We start from the raw sequence: 20,902 nt of genomic DNA, 5'->3' as shown, positions 1-20,902 counted from the left end.
CGAATCATTTGCCCATTCGAATGATTTAAGTAACTCAAATTACAAAACAATAAGTTTTGTAATCTGAGATTAGTAACATTCAAAGTTGCGCATCGCTAATCAGCAGCCTATTGTAATACAGCTTGGTGCGGTCATGGGCCTCCCCTAATGTGCGTCATACAAATTTCATACTGGCCATAGCTAATGTAAGATTTCTCAGTAATGTAGTATATGGGGTTGTCTAAGTTGGAATAACAATGAGAGTAAATAAAATACAAAATTATACAAAAGCATTTATTTTTAAAACAATGTAGGTAATAATAATATACTTCTTCATTCTTGGCAAAACAGTCTCACATAAGCAAGTCAACATTTGGCCTCTCTTAAGAATAAATCATAGATTAACATGCGCTGCCGTAATTCACAAAAACAGAATATCAGATAAATAAAAATATAAAAAAGGACAATTTTAAAATTAACTCATATGCCTAATTGCAGTTAGCATTGCATCTTGGTTGAGCAATATCTTAGTTTAATTTGTTTAACGTAAAATTATTCTAAATAAAAAGGGAACATTAACATTACTAGAATTGACTCACAATATCAGCGTTATATAAAAAAATCTACTGTATCTAATATAATAGTTCTTCACAGACGCAGACATTACAGTCCACAATGGGTTTGTGGCTTACTTCTGATAAAATTTGAGAATAAATGCACAACAAAAATAGAATTTCAGTTGCCTATGTCTTTTATGTTTACAAAAATATTTATAACAATTTAGAAATAATTAGTAACAGATTTTCCTATAAACAATTTGGAATAATATTGCACAAGCTCAAAGCTAAATAATTATTACGTGCTTTCGTGTATAAATATTAAAAATATTATAACAAACCAATACGATAATCATGCGCTAGGTTTTATGACTCGTTATAAAAATATTGACACTTTCATAAGTTCGATAGACCAGTAATTGAAGATAATACTCTCGAGTTGCGTAAGAGGATTATGTAGTAAATTAAATACTTTATGACAATAATATTTGAAAAACATTGATATGTACCAAAGAGATATGTTTCAATTTGGATATTACTACATAGAGCAATAGGTCAAAAACGCATGACAGGTTTGATAGCTACATGCCACGAAGTATTACTACTCTCAACTTGCATTAAAGTTATTATGACTGGTCCATAACTTGGATAGGAACCTGATGTGTTCGCTTTAGTTTAGACAATATTACGTAGACGTTAAATTTAATTGTAACAACAACTAGTGATAACAATGTCTATCAAAATGATATACAAACTTACATTAGGTAAGTGCGTGAATGTTGTAGGGAACATACCGAGAGCCTTCAGCTGTAATCGCATGCATTGGTTTGTTAAATTTTTACTTTCACAGCACAGAAACAAACACATTCTGGACTAAATAAAATCTGAAAAATGATAACAACATTTCTTTTTTAAAGACTAGTACAAATTTTGGCACAACGCTGCACCTATTAGGAGCAGTGGCATTGATGTTGTTCTTTACTCATTTCCTAGATTTATCGATAAATGTTGGATACATAAATCTTGATACTTAACAATTTGGATTTCAACCAATGATCCAACAGACACTAGCTGTCAGGAACGATGATTTTATTAACATACAGCAAGCAGCAACTAAGCATTTCTATTAATATTTGTGCCCAATGTGTCATGTTCGATGTATCGTTTTACAATTAATTTATGAAAGCCCAAACGAACCAGTGACTGATTTTATCCATCACCATTTATGGACAGCTGCCAATATAAGTAATCATAAAAATGCAAAATCATCATTGTATAATTAATTTTAGTAAAAAAAATATCATAAATAAAAAAACTTACTTGATAAATAAATTCTCTTGTTCCATTGCTCAATCAATGTTATGAAAACAGAGTGTAAAAATAATATTTATGTCCTAATTCGTTTAATGCAGATTGTAAGATTTTCTGAAATGTTCATTTACCCTGTTGAAGGAAAAAGGAGTTTGGCAATTTTTGGCATTTTGGAATTGTGGTTAACTTTGATAAAACTTTTTTAAACTACGAATACACATCTAAACTAGACTAGGGTAAACTTAGACGCCTGTAGGTCTTCGTGCTACCAACAGCTAGCGAGGAATACCGGTAGTCGGCTGGTTTATTTTTACACCCTGCCTCAATGAGTATTTTACCTCAACAACACTCTTAAATCCGATCAACAATACATACCTAACACTTCCCTGTATAAATATATTATAGTCTTGTAAAAGAAACCTTTGAAACCTCATAGGTCATTAACACTACGTGAGAAATTACAAGAGCATTAGGATACAATATATTGCTACGAGTTAACTTATCATTTGGCACTAAATTAACATATTGTATCTCGAGTATTCTCACAAAGTATTTATTTATACTCGCGAATTCATTAATTCTTAATTTCTTTTTTACCATTAAATTTTGTTCAATTAATCTTACTAATGATATAAACTTTCATTGGGCGAAAAAGTTTTAACTTTTACAATGAATGTGTGTGAACTGACTATGAAAGGAATATTCTCCATTTGTTGAGCAAACGTGACTCACCATCCCGATTTCCGACGACGTTCTTGTTACTTTCAGATACGTCGAATCGGAATGGCCGCGATACCGACTTAGAATCATTCACGAAATTAATGGACAAGACCATTTCGGCAAGTAAAATTTGGCAAATTTGAGCATTAACACTTTCGATTGGCATCACAATCATTATGATTTGTTAGTATGTTTACTAGGTAGCATTGCGTGACTACGATATTCTACTCTGGTAACTGTTACTTATAGGTACACAAATATCTTGTGGATCATTTCTAAAACAGTATACTGTGTACTACTCGCGTCGTAGGGAGGAGATGTGTATGCTGGACATCCTTTTGGGATGCGCTCCTCATTGGCACTATAACATAAGCTACCCTCACTCAAACCTACATACGAGGTACATCAGTCTTCTGCCGATTCGTGACGTGACAGTCCTGGTTTATAACAGTTTCCTTTATATCACGACACATCTCGTTTCTAGCACTGAGTTACATACACTATACCTTACTTGCTTACGTAATGTACAAAATACAGAACGTGAAACTATATTTTAAATTGATATGACTTTAAAACGTGAGACAGTACATAATTATTATGAGGGTTACATCAAACGTTCAAAAGAACTATATAAACGTGGACTTTTCAAGAGACTTCCGTTATATACTAGCTACATTTATAACAACTTGGTTAAAATAGTATTTAAAAATTAAAAATCTTTTATTTATCAAATAATAGTAGTTATTGCTTTTTTTTGATATGATTAATGCATCTGTGTGCAGTTGAGGTGTCAGGACCGCTAGTCGTTCGCAGGAGCCGCCGCCGGACTTCGGCCGCGGCCTCGCCGCGCCGCTCTCCGGTGAGCGGTGAAAGCAAACAGACGACTGTCACTTATACCACTTACGATGGCGTACAGATAATCTGTACAATTGGTATTAATTACGTAATAACTCTTAATCGTAATTATTTTAAAAATATGACTGCTTTATTTAAATCCATCATGATCACAGCTCTCCAAAGACTTTACGACATCCAACCAGACACGCCAAAATAAATTCTTTATCATTTACACCTATAAAACAAAATGACTATTATAGCTCTATATTAGTCCTAAAAATTATGCCATTTTGATATATTTACTTTGCAATTGCAACGGTCCCTCGTACAGCACTTAAATGCTTCATATACAAATTTTTAAAGTAACCACGAAATGACTTTTCTTATTAAAAGTAAAGGAAGCGATCGAACGACTAATATCGACAAAATAAAATTTTAAAATCAAGCGGCAGTGTTCGCGAAAAATTCGTGCATATAGAACCTATCTACGAAACATGTCTTAGGAACCTGATAAATTATTGCTAGAGCTTCGGGCACCACTCCCCTTACGAACGACAATGCGCCGGCACGGCCGGTCGCATAACGAGATAAATTCTTATCAGTAGCCAATAGAAAAATATCACCTAAATAAATATGAATATTTGACAGGATTAACGCACCGCCACGCAATGATGGCACGCTGTGCCACCGAACTGATATCGCCGCCCGGACCTCATCGCACCACCTCCCTGTTATTAACAGCAGGGTCGGTGGCACCACGCGACGCCAAGTAGCGACGATTACAATTTCTCTTTTTGGTAAAAAATAACAAGATTATGAAAGTGATATGCAATACGGGCGTGTGCACAGAGCTGCACCACTACGGGTCGGCGACGTCGTCGGCGCGCGGGTAGTCGCAGCCTCCGGGCTTGCTTTCGGCGCTTGCACCGCTGGCCGCGCTAGCTGTGCTGCCTGCGCCACTGCCGCCTGCCGAACCTGGCCCCGGCGGCGCCTCACTGTTCACAAAAAACCTAGTCACAAATCGCGTAATAATAAAGCAGTGATATGGATAAACACATGAGTAGTTTTCATTAAATTGTCACGGCATACAGGAAGCAAAAAGCAGTGATGCCCTAATGGTTTGACCTACTGCCTCTCAAGCAGAGGGGTCGTGGTTTCGAACCCAGACTTGCACCTCTAAGTTTCTCGGAATTTATGTGCGAAATTTAATTTGCAATTTATCATGAGCTATTCGGTGAAGGAAAACATCGTGATGAAACCTGCACGTTGAAGGTTGACAACCTTCGGAAAACGTGTGAAGTCCCCAAACCGCATTGGGCCAGATTGGCGGACTATGGTCTAAACTCTCGTCTGAAACTCCTTTCAGTGGGTCTCCACCCATGGCCAGCAGAGGAACGTATAAATGGGTTGATGACGAAAGGCAGAAAAAAGCTTACAATGTGGGATAAGAAGAGCGCGCACTCGGTGCGGGCACGTCGTCGCAGGGTGGCGGGCGCGCGGCTGCGCTCAATAGGTAGTTGGTAGACTCGCTGAAACAGTTAGACAACCTACTTCAAATTGTATTACTGTCTCGAGTCTCGCGATTCTCAAACAATGTACCTATAGGTTTTAGAACTTCTGTAATCCAACTAAATATTTCAATCCGATTGTCATTTATCAAACATTATTATTGCTATCGTATTAGCAGTGTCACAGTTTTATTCAATTGTTGAATATATTCATGTAAATATGACTTGAGTAGTCATTGAGGCTAACATACTCATGGCGATAAGCATGGCAGACATGGTGCATAGATAACGTGTGTTTACTAAGATAAAGACAAGACAATGCGAGGCAATATACTAAGGTCAAAGTCGGTTTATACGTAAATTTGATAATAATACCGTGTATAAATGCTACATTAACTAATCAATGAGCTGTTTAAATCAGACTTTTTTGTCTAAAGGTGATATGATTTTACAAAAGATGTACGAAAGTTAGTAAAATTAGGCGACATGCAATAGGCTATTCAAATGATATGATAATAGAAGTTTATTACAGAGATTTGTAGCCATGAGAATCTTACAAATAATATTTGATGCAAGGTATTTTTGCGCGTGCTTTGGTGTATTGTTTTGGTATCTTATTATCATATTGTATGCAACCCACGTAAGTTGTTTATATTTTGGAAATGATTATGTCAATAATCGAGGCGGTCTTTGTTGGCAGCATTGTAATATTACCTAATACATCCATCGTCATCTGTTGCGTGCTAATTACACCATTACGAAGTACTCTAATCGCACCATTGAATAAACAAATATAATATGATCTAATTACAATTAAGCAACGTACGTAGACGTACTTAGTTTTGCATTGTTGATAGGGTTTATAATTTTGTAATAAACTAACACCCTACGTTATGAATGATGAATATACAGTGTGTTTTTTAAGTGGGACAGTATGGGGAAATCGGAAACTATAGAAGATACAGGGAAACTGTCTTAGGAACCATTAAGTCTTATTTTGTGAAAAAAATTTTGGCACAGTAAATTTTTTTCGTTTGCGGATCTGACATAAAAATGAATTTTGTTTTTATTTTTTTAGTGCTGATAGTATTAGTTTCATGTAAGGATTATTTTTGGAGAAAAAAATCGGGACTACAAGAAGCTGGTAAAATTTCATGAAATGTTTTTTTTACTCCTGCACTTTAATTTGTTTATTATAATCTCATAAACCATATCAAGCGCTCTTTTTAGTTCTGAATCAAAATTCTATTTTCTATTGTACTCGCCACTGAGCAGATAAATTTAATTTCTGTACAACTATAATGAGTTTCAAAAAAAGAACGTCGTATTTTTGATAATTAAAAAAAATCAATTAGGACTCTACACAAACGCTATACTGCTTCCTGATTGGTTACATTGGCATAAAAGTCGTGCAACCGGGCTATACATATATATATATATATATATATTATATATATATATATATTTGTTTAAAAAAATAAATGGTTGAAATATATGCGGCACTCGGTTCCAGTTCTATTCTATCTGTTTGGTTTTTTCTTTTGTAGCCGTTGTTTGGCTTTCATACAGAGTATGAAGAGGCTGTATGGTGGAACTACCTGCCTAGCCTAATAAATGGGTAAAAATTTATTTAAAAAAAAATGCCTTTGTTGCGATGGATTGTTAACAAAATATACATTAATTATTGGTTCTGTTTCATTATTTTATTTACTTGTAGAAAAAGTATTGTATGCAATCATTACATTATTAGGTCTTAAAATCTCGTACCTTAAAAGGTAAGTAAACTTAGCCCACGAGTTTTGGTACTCGACTTTAAGAAGTCTCGTTATGCAACGATTGCATAAAATACTATTTCATACAAAATTCATAAAACTTACTAATTTTTTTTACGACGTTCATTTTTTGAAACTCATTATAATTGTAGAGAAATTAAATTTATCAGTTCAGTGGTGAGTACAATAGAAAATAGAATTTTGATTTACTAATTTTTGTTATAAATGCTGATAGACTTACTTCCATGCAAGGATCATTTTATGTATTGCAAAAAAAAATCGGGACAACAGAAGTTGGTGAAAGTTAATAAAAAGATTTTTTCATAGGTCGTGGGCTCACCTTGCAGTTCGCATCCGGAGCGCTGCACAGTTCTCCTTGCATTTGTAAGCGAGCACCTGTTTAATGCGTGACACCTCAACGTCAGGAAAGTGGCGGCTGACGTAGGAGATCAGCGCGTGTACGCGGCGTCGGTCGAGTGGCGGCTTGGTGGGGCGCGATTCTTGCCCTGCACGAGACCAGCGCTGCCCTGTCACCGAGCAGGTGGCCAGCTCGATGGGCGAGAACAGCGCCGCTGCCAGCCCGCGCGTCACTTTACGATAATCCCCCCATTTCACCCCTCTCAATAACTCTTCACGAATCTCCACACCTTCGCCCAGTTTTATCTGTATCGATTTAAAGTGCATTAAAAAATGAAACATATACCTCCTCACATCGATCGTAAATTTATATTCTCACAGTGGTTAAAAAAAGTATAAATAAATTAGAACAGAATGGCAACATTATTTTCTTCAATGTCCGGTTTATCATCTGCATGGTAGTGACCCCTGAGCTCTCTTGAGTCATGCCATGTGTTATCGTAACTCCTCAAGATGTGGTTGTGACGTTTATCGCAGGAACGCCCCATGAGATAGGGCCTCCCACTGGACTCGGGCCGGTGATAACCCATGATAAAGTTCGTTCGCGAAGATAAGCCAATATATTTAGGCCAATAAGTGTACAGTTACGCAATTGAAGAATATGCATGCAAAATTATAGTGGTCGTGTGACGCAACGATAATTTTATAATATAAACTATTCTAACACTCGTCAATGGAAACGGAAAATCACTAACAATCAATACACAGAAATATATTCGGGTCTCACCTCGATCAGTCAGCAGCAAAAAACATGACTCCAAACTCATTCAATCCCTTTACACAGGAGGATCACGTTTCTTTGCTGCTTATGGTATAATACAATATTAAGTAAGTTATCGGAAACACGAATTTCTTTTTTCGAATTTCATTATTCCAAACACGGTTCGACTTTTTTTTTATTAGTGCCATGACCGTTTTCATATCAATTTGTAACACAGAAATATCTTTTACAGAAGAAGATGTATTGTTTGTCCGATAAAAACTCTTATTACAAAAACCATTATTACGTGTATGTGTAATAATGGTTTTTTCTAATTTTGGCAGAATTTTGTTTGTCAATTCATGTTTACCCTTCTCTCTGTTTTCCATATCGCACACGACAACTAACATAGTGTTATCTCATAATGTTTTAAGTTATATTAATATTACCCATTTAGTGTAAAAGCGACAGTGTTGTCCTGTACTTTGAAATTAAATCGTATATGTCGAATGTCATGACACATCAATATAGCGAAATTTTGGAGATAAATTATCAATATAAAGCAATTTTGAGATAAAATATAATATAACGCAATTTTTGAGATAAAACTACGTTAGTTGCTGAGTGTGATATAGTTTAGATCGCTGAATATTCGTTTCGACAAAATTATATTCTTACTTATCATCCAAAAGTACAAGTACGAAACAACATCTATTCAATAAAAGCAGAAAGCTTTTCGGAGAAACAAAATTCTGTAAATTATGTTTCTATCTTGTGATAAGTAACCATAATATTAATATTAAATATTATAACTTACGAGTCTAGGCGCAGGCGCCCCTGTACGCTCGTTCTCCCGCTTCAGCACAAAGGGTAGCGCGCGTCGGTGCTGTTCCAGCCATACGGCGTCCGGCACCGGCCGGTTGCGGCGCCCGTCCCAACGTCCTGCGACTAAATAATATTTGCACGTTGTTATGGAATTCTACTATTTTTTTTGGAGTCTTTTCTTCAAACGAACTTCACTCACCAAAATGCTTTTAGCACTGTAAAAGAATAATTTAAAAGTAGCATTCGTGGCACGGTTATAATTATAAATAGTAATTATCTAATAGACTGTTTACACAAAATATTAATGTTAAGTTTTTGTAACAAGTTTTTAACTTTCTATGTAATGCACACGAAACTGAGGCTACTGTGAATATACAGGGTGTCCGGTAAAGAATGGATAAGCCTGAAATGCCTTATAAAAGAGCTTATGAACGTTCAAAAAAAATATAAAGAAAAATATATCCCATGTAGTACCTAAGATATATTTTTTTTTAATTTAATTATTTTCACCTTATTTTACGTTTTTGTACACCACGATTACAAGTTAATCAATTCAGTTCAGTTTTTTGGTGTCATAATATTCATTAACTGTGCTAATAGATAGGCAGTAAATAGTATGACTAAGTATGGCACTTAAATTTAAAAAGTTTTATTTTATTTTTCAGTGCAAATTTTTTTTTCACAAAGTTTAAGCATCTTTGATATAAAAAAAAAATTATGATAACCTGAGTGGCCAACTATTCTAAAATAATGTGTGTTTAAAGTAGATTTCGTAGATTATAAATAGAAAATTATTGCTATTAATGTGCAAAAGGAGTAAATTTGACTAAAAACTAAGTTTTCAAAATTGGACCATTTTTTGTCCTCAATTAAGCTTCACCATTGAGTTTTAATAAAAAAAACAATATTAGAAATAAATACAACTTTATTTACAATTTGTTTACAGCAAATGTTCAAACTGTTTGCCGCCGACTCAGATGCAGGCTCTACATCTTCGAATAAAAGCCCTTTTGAGTAGCCGCGAATATCGTCGTTCACTTATTGTTGCAGCGGTTACACTGGCACGGCTATGTAAGTCTTCCAAGGACCTGATCGGCTTACTATACACAATTTCCTTAAGGCAGCCCCAATAAAAAAGATACAGTGGATTTAGGTGAATACTGGTGGAGGCTTTAAAATTTGCCCCAGATGGCCGATCCATCTGTCTGGGTATGTTCTATTCTAAAATATACTCGACACACAGGGACCAGGGAACAGGGACCGCATAGTACGCAGGACAGCCGTCATTTTGTAACCAATGGGATTCCCTCAGCTCCTCGGACACGTCTTCACTAAATTAGGCAGGTCATTCTGGAGGAACTCCAAATAACTTTCACCAGTTAGGTTCCCCGGTAGTTCAAATGGCCCTATTACTTTTCCATTTAATATTCCCGTCCAATAATTTATTTTAAACTGGTACTGTGATCGGTCTTCCCGCATAAGATGGGGGTTTTGAAGTTATGCTGCCTAGCTATGGAGATTATTATGTAGATTTAAATAACCATTTCTTTTAAGGGTTGATTCATCGCTCCATAGAATTTTGTTAAACAATTGCGGTTCTTCCTCATCTTACCTAGCATTTGTCGGCAAAAACTTAATCTTGAAGCGTAATCTCTCGGTTGGAGAGTTTGCACTCGTGTAACGTGGTAGGTATTGAATTTATTTTTCTTTAAAATATCATGCACAGTCGATTTTTCTATTCCCGTGAGTCGTGCTACTCTCGTCGAGGTAGAACGATCTTGCTCAATTTCGTCAAGCACTATCTCTTCGTTGTCACCACGAGGTATTCTTCCAGTGCTAGTACCACCAACACCACTACCAGGCATTCTTCCTTCTGAGCAACCTGCATGGACAGATGGATGGATCGCCCATCTGGGGCCAATTTTATGGCCTCCGCGTTCACCGGACCCTAATCCACGGGATTTTTTTTATTGGAGCTGCCTTAAGGAAATTGTGTATAGTAAGCCGATCAGGTCCTCGGAAGACTTACGTAGCCGTGCCAGTGCAGCCGCTGCAACAATGTGAACGACGATATACACGGCTACTCAAACGGGCTTTTATTCAAAGTTGTAGAGCCTGAATTAGAGTCGGTGGCAAACAGTTTGAACATTTGCTGTAAACAAATTGTAAATAAAGTTGTATTTATTTCTAATATTGTTTTTTTTATTAAAACTCAATGGTGAAGCTTAATTGAGGACAAAAAATGGTCCAATTTTGAATACTTAGTTTTTAGTCAAATTTGCTCCTTTTGCACATTAATAGCAATAATTTTCTATTTATATTAGATACAATAATGAATTATATCATTTTTAAATCTACTTTAAACACACATTATTTTAGAATAGTTGCCCACTCAGGTTATCATAATTTTTTTTATCAAAGATACTTAAACTTTGTGAAAAAAAAAATTTTGCACTGAAAAATAAAATTAAACTTTTTTTAAATTTAAGTGCCATACTTAGTCATACTATTTACTGCCTATCTATTAGCACAGTAGTACATGTAGACTATTATGACACCAAAAAACCGAAGGAATTGATTAACTTGTAGTCGTGGTGTACAAAAACGTAAAATAAGGTGAAAATAATTAAATTTACAGAAAAAAAATCTTAGGAACTACATGGGATATATTTTTCTTTATATATTTTTTTTATGAACGTTCATAAGCTCTACTATAAGGCATTTCAGGCTTATCCATTCTTTACCAGACACCCTGTATAAACTTGTATACAAAAAAGTAGCGATATCCACCAATATAATATTATACCTTAACCAGCGAGCAAACTCATCATGCAAGTTATTAACTAAAACTATTGTTTTTGGAATACCACTTTATTTTTGATATTTAGTAAAAAAATTACATGATTTATGTACATACATTAAGGATCTAATATTCTGGGCAAAACAATACAATTTAAAGAATCTAAACTCGAATGTTAACTTTAAAAGCCACGTGAATTTAGGAGCCTAAAAATTTTAATTTGCCTCTAAATGTACGATTGTAAAAATATTTTATTTATAAATTATTTTATATTAATACAAATATTTACTTTTTACTGTATGTTTCAATAAAATGAACTTTAATCGCAGATAAACTTCAACAGTACTTACTATGTATAACCATTAATTATTGCTGTGTGAAACTAAGTACTCGAGAATGGTATAGCTCATAAGTTCCCAAACTTTTTGCCTGACCACAATAAATAATTCAAGGCGCGTATTTTTTATATTAAATTAACACAAAAAATTCGATGGAAAAAAATATGTAGTGTAGTTTATATAGACAATTCAGTTTTTTTTAAAACGCGGTAGCACCCCCTGGACAGCATCAACGCCCCTCAATTGCTCCCGAGGCCCCTACCACCCTTCTAGGACTAAAAAAAAGGCGGTAGGCACCACCCACTACCAAATTTATTATGTCGGTAATCATCATTGGTATTATTTGTCACGTAAACGGATTTGCAAACAATACCAAATATGAGACACAATGTTTAATATACTTTGAGATATTTTCACATAATTACGCGTTAATATTTGGTTCAGAATTAATACATAATGAAGTACCTGGAAGTGTTCATATAAAATGTGCATCACGCTAAAAGAAAAAAAAACAAACGTACGTAGATTCATCAGCTATGATCTTACTGAGTGTGCTTCAATATTTTTCGTCGTCATGAACTTTTCTAAATAACTATCGCCGTAATTTGGGAAGCCCGCCAATTTAATAATATACCTTGCTGTCACGATGTTGTTAGTTAAACCATGCTCGAGTATTTATTAGAAGTATTGTTTGTGTAGAGAAATTAAGGCATATCGTAACGATCACTATTACAACAGTATTAGTTCCATCTCAGACTAATAATTATAATAATTAATAACTAATGATATAAACTTCGGTACGGTGACGTAAAAAAATCTTGAAAATAATTTCCGTTATAATATTTTTGTTTTAATTTTGACCATTAACATTATTATCATACTGATAACGTTTCTAAGATTATAAATTCAGCAAGTGTGAAGATATTAAATTTTTTTCTTATACATTTACAATTTTGATTTAAATATTTATGAATTCAAGAAAGCTGCGCGTTAGCTCGCAAGGGACATTAACTTTTTTTAAATCCAATGTGCTTTCAAATTACTTTAAGAACTAGTGGGTTACATTTAGCTATTATTAAGTTATAGGGGTAATTTTTATTGCAATTTCCAAACCATCTCTCCGATACTTTTGGGAATTTTAAAACAATGATTATAATAATTATTATAAATGCAAAATTAAAATTTAGAGATCATTAAAGTGTAAACTTGAGATCAAGTTGTTCCGATAATTTTAAAATTTTAAACAATAAAACTAATATTGTGAATCACAACCCTAATCATACCATTGTCTAGTAGGTAAACTCTCCTAAATGCTTTCCCTGAAAATGACTAGAAGCGCTTTTTCATGGCAACCGTTCAATAAACCTACGTAAAGAAATTATTATTGTAGAATTAATTGATCAAAAGTTAAAATATAAAAAACAGCAGAAAGAAACTTAATACAAATAAATGACGCTTAGTCTACTCTGTAAACGACTAATCAGTGCCGAAACACTGGGCTCGTGGAGCTATGGCAAATAAACTGATTGATAGTAACATAACTAATATTCAATAACTAATATTATGTATAATTATTAGAAACTTGGAGACATTTTAATATTCATTATTACATCTGAGATTTTTTACAAACTATAACCGGGAGCCGTCCTATCACTCAACAATACAACACTGTAAAGATAATACTATATTGTATAAAAATACCACTATTGTTGTTAACACATAAAATCGTGTATTTGACAAAACAAAACTGGCGCGTGGCGCTCTTCGCCGTGTCGATGTATTAAATAATATACTCTATTATGAAAATACACTTATTTGCATCTATGAATGCGGTTTCGAGCGCCGCTGACTGTGGATAACGTGTATAATGTATGCATGTATAATATGTAACCTGTAAATAACCTATGTATGTAAAATCAGCACCGGTTGCAACAAATGCTTCAACAACGATCAGTCTATTGTCAGAAAGGAAGGTACTTGTGTGGGTTTTCCTCGACCATGCCCTCGTTAGTCATTATATGGCAAATATGAACCAATAAAAGTGATTCATCTCATCACCCTAATGGGTTTTCTAATGACAACGCACTTAAATATAGTAAGTTTCTTTTAAGTGTGACCTATGACAGCATGGTCAAAGAAAATCAGGAGTTCAGTATATTCATCAAAAGGCACGCAACAAACGGAGAGGTGTGACGGCAAATAGGCCCCCGGCGACACTCCGATCACAGACTAGATACATCTATACAGTCTTCTTTACGACTTCATTATAAGCCACTTCGTCAATATGTATTCGAGCGACAAGGTGCAATATTTTAATGTCAATGAAACCCCTCATGAAAGCAATGAACTTTGTTCATAATCCGCCGCGAAGACAGGTACAGACTAGACCAGCCGACTATCAAAGAAATACTGCATCTGGGCACACGATATCAATCCTCGTAAGTAGGAGAGAGCGCGTGGGTCGGCGGTCGCCGGTAGACGGCTACTGTTGGAACTGCTGCGCGGGCCGCAGCGCGGGGAGCGGTGGCGGCGGCTTGCGGACGCGCACCGGGTGCTGCGCCAGCGTGTGGCGGCGCAGATACAGCGGCGTCTTGAAGCTGCGGCCACACGTGCTGCACACCACGGGCTGCGCTTCGTGAATTAACCGCACGTGCTGGCGTAGGTTGGACGCGTTGCTGTACCGGCGCCCGCATTGCGCGCAGCGGATGCCGCCGGCTCCCGCCGCAACCACGCCCCCAGCCCCGCCGGCCACGCCCAGCCCGCCCGCTGCCAACAACACCAGGTTCGCACTGCGCCACTCCGCCCACTCCGCCTCGCGACTGCCCGCCGCGGCTGATCCTCGCCCGTGCCTCGTCCACCGTACGCTACGTAACTACCCGCACGGAGTTCCTCGTCGTCAAGTCACTCAAAAAGTCGGCGGTGCAAGTTACGTAGAGACTTAGATCGCTGTCAGGGGTCAGTTATGTCAATCAGATTAGGCGCGGCTACCGGGTCAAATCGCGGGCGCAAATCGCAAGAGGTGCAGTATACCTGCGGTGGATGGTAACGCGCCCGGATCGGATCGGTAACGTGCCCTCGAAGGGATTGCAACATAAAGACGCCAGCAACGGCGCGAGGCGGGACGGGCGAAAAGCTGGGGCGGCGCGGGTCGCGCGTCGCCTGACACCCGCGCTCCTAGCCACAGCTCGCGATGAGACCGCGCGCTCTCTACTACGCCGTTTGGTATTGCAAATGTAATAAAATCTGGTTCGCCGGGGGCGCGGCTGTCCGAGTCGACGTGTGCGTGTGGTAATGAAGTGACAGTGAAAGGTGGAAAAGTGGTGGTATATATACCTTCCGTGTTCTCGTCTCGTAGCTCGGTACTAATCCCGCCCATGAGATCCATATTACCTGATCGGAAAAACACGATTTAAAAAACATTTTATGACTACAATGTAACAATAAAGGAAATTACATACCTTGTAGGGTCGCAAAGGGGTTAGCTAGTGTATTGTTCTCGTTGTAGTAGACCGGAGGAAAACTAGACCGTTCTTCGTCACTAGCTTCTTGTTCCATTACTTCCATTTTAGGTTCGAGAAGATCTGATGCGTTAAAGTCTTGACATTTGTCCGTCCTGTCCGGGTCTCCAGGGTCCATAAGAATGTCATTTTCTTCATTCTTCACATCGGGCGGCGTTTCGAGATCAGTTTTCACCCTCAACGAGGGATAGTTGCACGATTCGCTATAGTCATCATAATTAGGCCTCGTTTGACTAGAAGTTTGAAAGGGAGCTTCTTCGTTGATATTATTTCTGGCAACGTCGGGAGAATTTCTGTTAGATCGGCGACTATTTTTGTCTGGTTCGTCAATGGAGGTCGACTCAACATTTTGGCTTGCGGCTTTGGAGGAAGAGGTAGAATGTGACGGTTTGGCGCTGAGCAAATTACGTAGTTGAGAAGGAGGGGACTTTCTATTCACTTTCTGTAAAGATTGAAGAATATTAGTGAGGGCATTAGCTTTATCAGAGGGCATTTTGAATAGAAATTTAAGTTACTTTGTCATTGTGCTGGGAGCAGTCAGTGAGGCCGCGGATCTGAAGCGCATCCGCGGTGCGCAGGAATGCCGAAAGCTGTGCCTGGGCGATGTTCACCTGCCCCACGTACATGAACTGTAGCAACGCGCGCACGTGCGACACCTCGCAGTCGCGCATGAATATTATCGGGTGAGGACATGGGTTGTTCTGTAACAACCAAACCCTTAATAATAAAAATATTCTAATATGACATTTTTTGTAACATAGGTCATTTTTTTTTACAAGGCTATTTGATGGTAATAACACCTACTTCAAACAGATAAAAAACATTATTTGAAAATGAAACTTTCCATTGATACACAGTTTTTTTCTATTCCAAACGAAGATAGATTAACATTCAAGACTTATATGGTATTGACCCAACACATATTCGAGGTCATGGACTTAAGTAAATGTGTTTTGAATTCCTTTGTGGAAAATTATTCCTGTCAAACAAAAAATTTACTAGTCCATGTTAACAGCAACAATAAGTGGAAGTCTCTATTTGTCTGCATAGTCAACAAGTAACAAATGTAAAACATTTATTTATTTATTTTAAATCAGTTGACAATTTATTATTAGATGGATAAATGTATTGAAACAAAATATACAATTCTTCGACATGGAGTTTATGTTAAAATATAAAAATTCAGTGTTTATATTATTTGATACAGCTTCTTGAATCCCATAAATTAATTTGCTGTAAAAATGTATTCATTCACATTTCGAATAAATTAATAAATAAAATAACTTTCACTTGTCAGGCACAAAGAAAGTGACCATAAGCTGTGTTTCGTTGTACGATATTAGATAGATACTTATGTTAGCCATTGAAGATTTTATTCTATGTATAGTGGGTGAAACAATATTTTGAAATAAAACTTTACATCTAGAACATAAAACACTCATTTAAAGTTGATATTTTTAAAATGTTAAAATGAGTCTGAATAGCTTATGTGTCCTCCTCTTTAATTGTGGTCAAAGTATCAGACAACAATAGATATTTACAAATCAATGGGAACTTGTTCATTAATGTGGCAATTAGGCTAATTACCCACCAACTAATAAAAGGGACTATCATTTTCAAAGTGTTTTATTTTTATCAACAACTTTGATAATGTTTAATGGTGATTATCAATTCACAAGATAAAAAGACATAGGTGTAATGAAAAAGATATATTTCCAATATTAGTACTAACTCATGTTTACGTTGACTTTACTGTTCAGATAAAAATACCATAACAATATCTTTGTCAATGATGCAAAAAGCATCATTATTATTTTATAGTTACTTATAAAAAATACTTATTTTGTTTACATACATGAATGTAGTACAAACATTTTATTTAGTCAATAAATGTACATACACAAGAATTTGTTATTCAAAATATTTCAGTTTGAAAAATGTTTAGGTAATGTAATATAATCACAATTACAATAAGTGCATGCATAAAAGGTCATTGACTTGCAACAAATTTATGTATAGATAATAAGTAGTTCTGCATGCAGGCAAAGAATATACAAAAGATACAATAGGCATTTTCAAATATACTTCCTATCTATCCGTTATACCACAATTTTAAATGAGGCAAAATGAAATAGAAAACAAAATGTTATTTTCACATGGTTTTCTTTTTGAGGCTATGAAGCAACTTGCTCAATCTAAAACACTCTAAACTGAAAATAACAGATACAATGCAATGTCATGAAAGCGGGGACTTTGAAATTGGTTGTTTGAATTACAAATGAGGATTTCCATAGCTTTCATTCGTCACATAATACCTACCGCTCATTACACTGCATTCCATGCAATTATCTACAAAAATGTAGCCAAACACATAAAGCATCTAATGTGAAAACTCATGTCAATTAACTCTATGGAATGTGCAGCCACCACTACAATATAACCTAGTAGAAGTAGCAATAGTTAATTAATCTCTACCAGTATAATACTAAAAAAGGAAACTACAGCTCTCATAAATGATTTAGACATAGAGAAAGGAATACCCACACCATCCCCTAGAATCCATATATGTTATACATATCAATGGTAATGAGTTAATTAGAAATTGTGAAACAGAATTTTTAAGTAGGTACAAATAAATGAAATCACGAGTACTTAACCGGAACGCGAGACATGGCATTTGTAAGTAGATCAAGTGTTTTATACATAACAACTTTCACTAGAGTCATTGTAATGGTGACACATCAAAGTGTGGGGAGTGAAAGATGGACTTACTTTGAACAATTCCTTGAAGTAGGGACTACATGCGGACAGAACCACCTTATGGGCCTCCAGCCTGTGCCCTTCGCACGCCAGGGTCACGTCCACGAAGTCCTCATCATCGCGCAGCGCCTCGAATTGAGAAGTTATATTTGCTTGAAAATTGTTCCATCTCAAACAGAATTGCTGGTCGCCACCCAGTTCTGTTCCTTCCATTACTTATAGACATAACTCGATATCCCTGCTCATTTAATTGCTTGATAAGAATAGTAAAATATTGAAAATAAATATATCACAGTAACTTGCAATTTCAGTCGCCGTCTGGCCGAAAATCTTATGAAAGAAAACAATCAATAAAATCTCGTACCAATATGAGAAAAATAAAACTTTTTAATTTGTCATTTGTTGATGAGTACATTCACTTCAACGTTCCGTTTCACATTGTGGTTTACGGTTTTTGTGAATGACTAATTGTCTATGGTCTATACTTACTTAGTATTGAAGTCATTGCCCTTTCACAATGAAGTGAATTAATAATAGTTCAATGTGTAACACTTGAAAATTTTAGAGGTTATTCTATTAGCTATAGAAACGTTGTAAAATAATAACAAAAGATTCATAAAAGCAAAGTCCAACGAAATGTTTAGTCACTTGACAACAAAGCCAGAGACAAATAAAAAATTGTTATTTCACAAAACATTTTAATTTTAAAGTTAAACAATAAGACAGGTACAATTGTTACTTAAAGAACCTGTTCGCCTTCTACCATTTCCTTCAGGTTTAATAATTCAAACTGTCCACTTCCTTTTGTTTCTGTTCTGATCATGTCATCTAAATTTCTAAAGCTGCCGGGGTCTATCAAGCAAATGATGTTAGCTGTTCCTGACTCCCAATTTTCCTCTTCAATGCTCATAGTCAATTTAACCACTTTTTCCCTTGTTTTTTTAGCATCTTTTCCACTAAGGACGATCCTTACTCTCATCTGTGCTCTTTCTAAAGGTATTTCTTTTTTCAACAACTGTATTACATCAAGAGCTTGCTGTTTAGCACTTTTATTAACATTGACAGAGAAATGAATGTCTTTCATAGCTTTTTCTATAATTGAAACAGGATATGGTCGCTTTGTCTCAGGGTTGACACATTTGTCTGACACAGTGGTTGCAATGTCTTTAAATAAGGAATCAATCTGTGAATGTCGTTCCTTGTCGGACACTTGAAGTTCGCCCTTTTCCAATATTTCCTTGCATATCTCGGTTTGGTCATCTTTTCCAAATACTTTAACTAAATCTTCTTTTTTGGCAACTTGACCCTTCGACACATTTGTGAACACTGTGTGTGTTTGTAAAACCTCGTCAATATCTTTTTCCCTGTAACGTGTAAATAACATGATAAAGACGAAAACTTCGTTGTACAGGCTATTTGATGCGAATAGTAACTATTTACGACTTACAATTTGTTTCTCCATGACAAAACTTTATTTCTGTAACATGCTATTTCAAATCGTTTTCCACCTTTTTTCAATCTTACGATAGCAACGTTTGTTAAACGTATTTGGTTAGTAGGTGTGAATATTTTAGACATGTTGATTCGTGGATACTTTCATAGAATAAAGTTTATATTTAATCTTTAAACAAGATTTTCTTCTGAGAAAATTAAACAACAGAAATGGATTTGAGCCAAAGACAAACATAGGCAGCCACTAGGCAGCAAAGAGAATTTAAGCACTACGATAGGCAGGTCCAGTCCATAGATCATACACTCTATATTTGAGAATCCATTCCATTCATAGACATACGATTCCATTGGATAAATGTAATGTTACGTACATACTCTTCGGTCCATTGGAATTTATTTTAACGGTTTTTCATACTATTAATTATTTTAGTTACATTCGTACAATAAATTTTACTATTGACTACATGAGTATAGTGTTCTGTGACATTGACCTACTCACAAATGGACGTCGGGTTCACGCTAAAAAGTGTCCGCACCTATAGGGCGTTGCTAAAATTGCATACAGAGCATCAATCTTCGTTTGTTGAGCGCAACAGTCTTCGTTTGTTCGACTGACAGTACTATACAGGGTGTAACCGCAAGGTGTAGTCATATTAAAGGAGCCAAACCTATACTTGATCTAGACCCTCTGTGCAAAATATCAAATAAAAATAAGTGACTTTTAATGTTGATATAACTTTAATTATGTTTGTATAAATAGTGATTGTCCGAAACAACCACTGCGTCACAACTCTATTGCTAGTTACGTTACTACGACTTCACAAATTCATTAATGAAACCTGGGCGGCCGCAAGCGGGGCGAAAGAACAGCTGACTACAATTGAAATGCCACTGTAAAAACATGATTTGAATATGTTGATAACACGTTAATATTAAGTAACAAATCTTTAAATACCTAGAAAAATCGAATTATTTCTAACAATATTATTTTATACCATACCTAGGTACGTACTTATTTACATACAATTTAAAGGATATTTATTTACTTATTAAGCCCGTAGTTACGCACGCCTTCATCGTATACACATTCTACATAATTTTGTATTAATACATTTATTTACGACAATTTTACAATAGTGGATACTTTTTTAATTGGTACTTACCTACTGTGCAATTCATACACGTTTTAATGAATTTCCTACGAATTGTAATTCACTGTTGTACAATGTACGAAATATTGACTTGTTTACGATAATTTTGAATAATAAGTACAATCACTACACGCACTGCTGGCACATTTCACACATTTACAGGTAAGGTTCAAAATGCCGACCTCCATGCAATATGCATATTTCCGTGCGTCGGTACAGAGACTGCTCTACTCTTTGAAGCATCTGCCGAGTGATTT

General features: G+C 35.8%; 2 protein-coding genes across 4 annotated transcripts; both read right to left on the bottom strand.

The window, feature by feature from the left end:
* Positions 1-291: 291 nt before the first annotated feature.
* LOC113237171 lies at positions 292-18,361 on the bottom strand. 3 transcript variants are annotated; one of them, XM_026473482.1, is made up of 8 exons: positions 18,055-18,361; positions 15,798-15,983; positions 15,223-15,724; positions 15,098-15,154; positions 8,619-8,749; positions 7,025-7,347; positions 4,841-4,951; positions 292-4,399 (listed from the first exon to the last, which is right to left on the bottom strand). In XM_026473482.1, exons 1-8 carry the CDS (start codon positions 18,253-18,255, stop codon positions 4,264-4,266), a joined length of 1,647 nt encoding a protein of 548 aa, XP_026329267.1. In that variant the 5' UTR covers positions 18,256-18,361; the 3' UTR covers positions 292-4,263. The 3 variants fall into 3 exon arrangements, with proteins under 3 accessions (XP_026329267.1, XP_026329268.1, XP_026329270.1); XM_026473483.1 differs by having other exon boundaries at positions 4,841-4,933; XM_026473485.1 differs by lacking the exon at positions 292-4,399 and having other exon boundaries at positions 4,837-4,951.
* A 373-nt stretch (positions 18,362-18,734) lies between these two features.
* LOC113237545 (ribosome maturation protein SBDS) lies at positions 18,735-19,730 on the bottom strand. The gene is made up of 2 exons (XM_026474089.1): positions 19,490-19,730; positions 18,735-19,406 (listed from the first exon to the last, which is right to left on the bottom strand). The coding sequence occupies exons 1-2, from the start codon at positions 19,618-19,620 to the stop codon at positions 18,782-18,784; spliced, it is 756 nt and encodes a 251-aa protein (XP_026329874.1). The 5' UTR covers positions 19,621-19,730; the 3' UTR covers positions 18,735-18,781.
* Positions 19,731-20,902: the final 1,172 nt, after the last annotated feature.

Source organism: Hyposmocoma kahamanoa, unplaced genomic scaffold (genome assembly GCF_003589595.1).
Source record: "Hyposmocoma kahamanoa isolate Upper Pololo Valley unplaced genomic scaffold, ASM358959v1 93, whole genome shotgun sequence".
Classification (NCBI taxonomy): domain Eukaryota; kingdom Metazoa; phylum Arthropoda; class Insecta; order Lepidoptera; family Cosmopterigidae; genus Hyposmocoma; species Hyposmocoma kahamanoa.
Note: the sequence above shows the minus strand (reverse complement) of the source record. Positions and strands in the feature narration are given on the sequence as shown.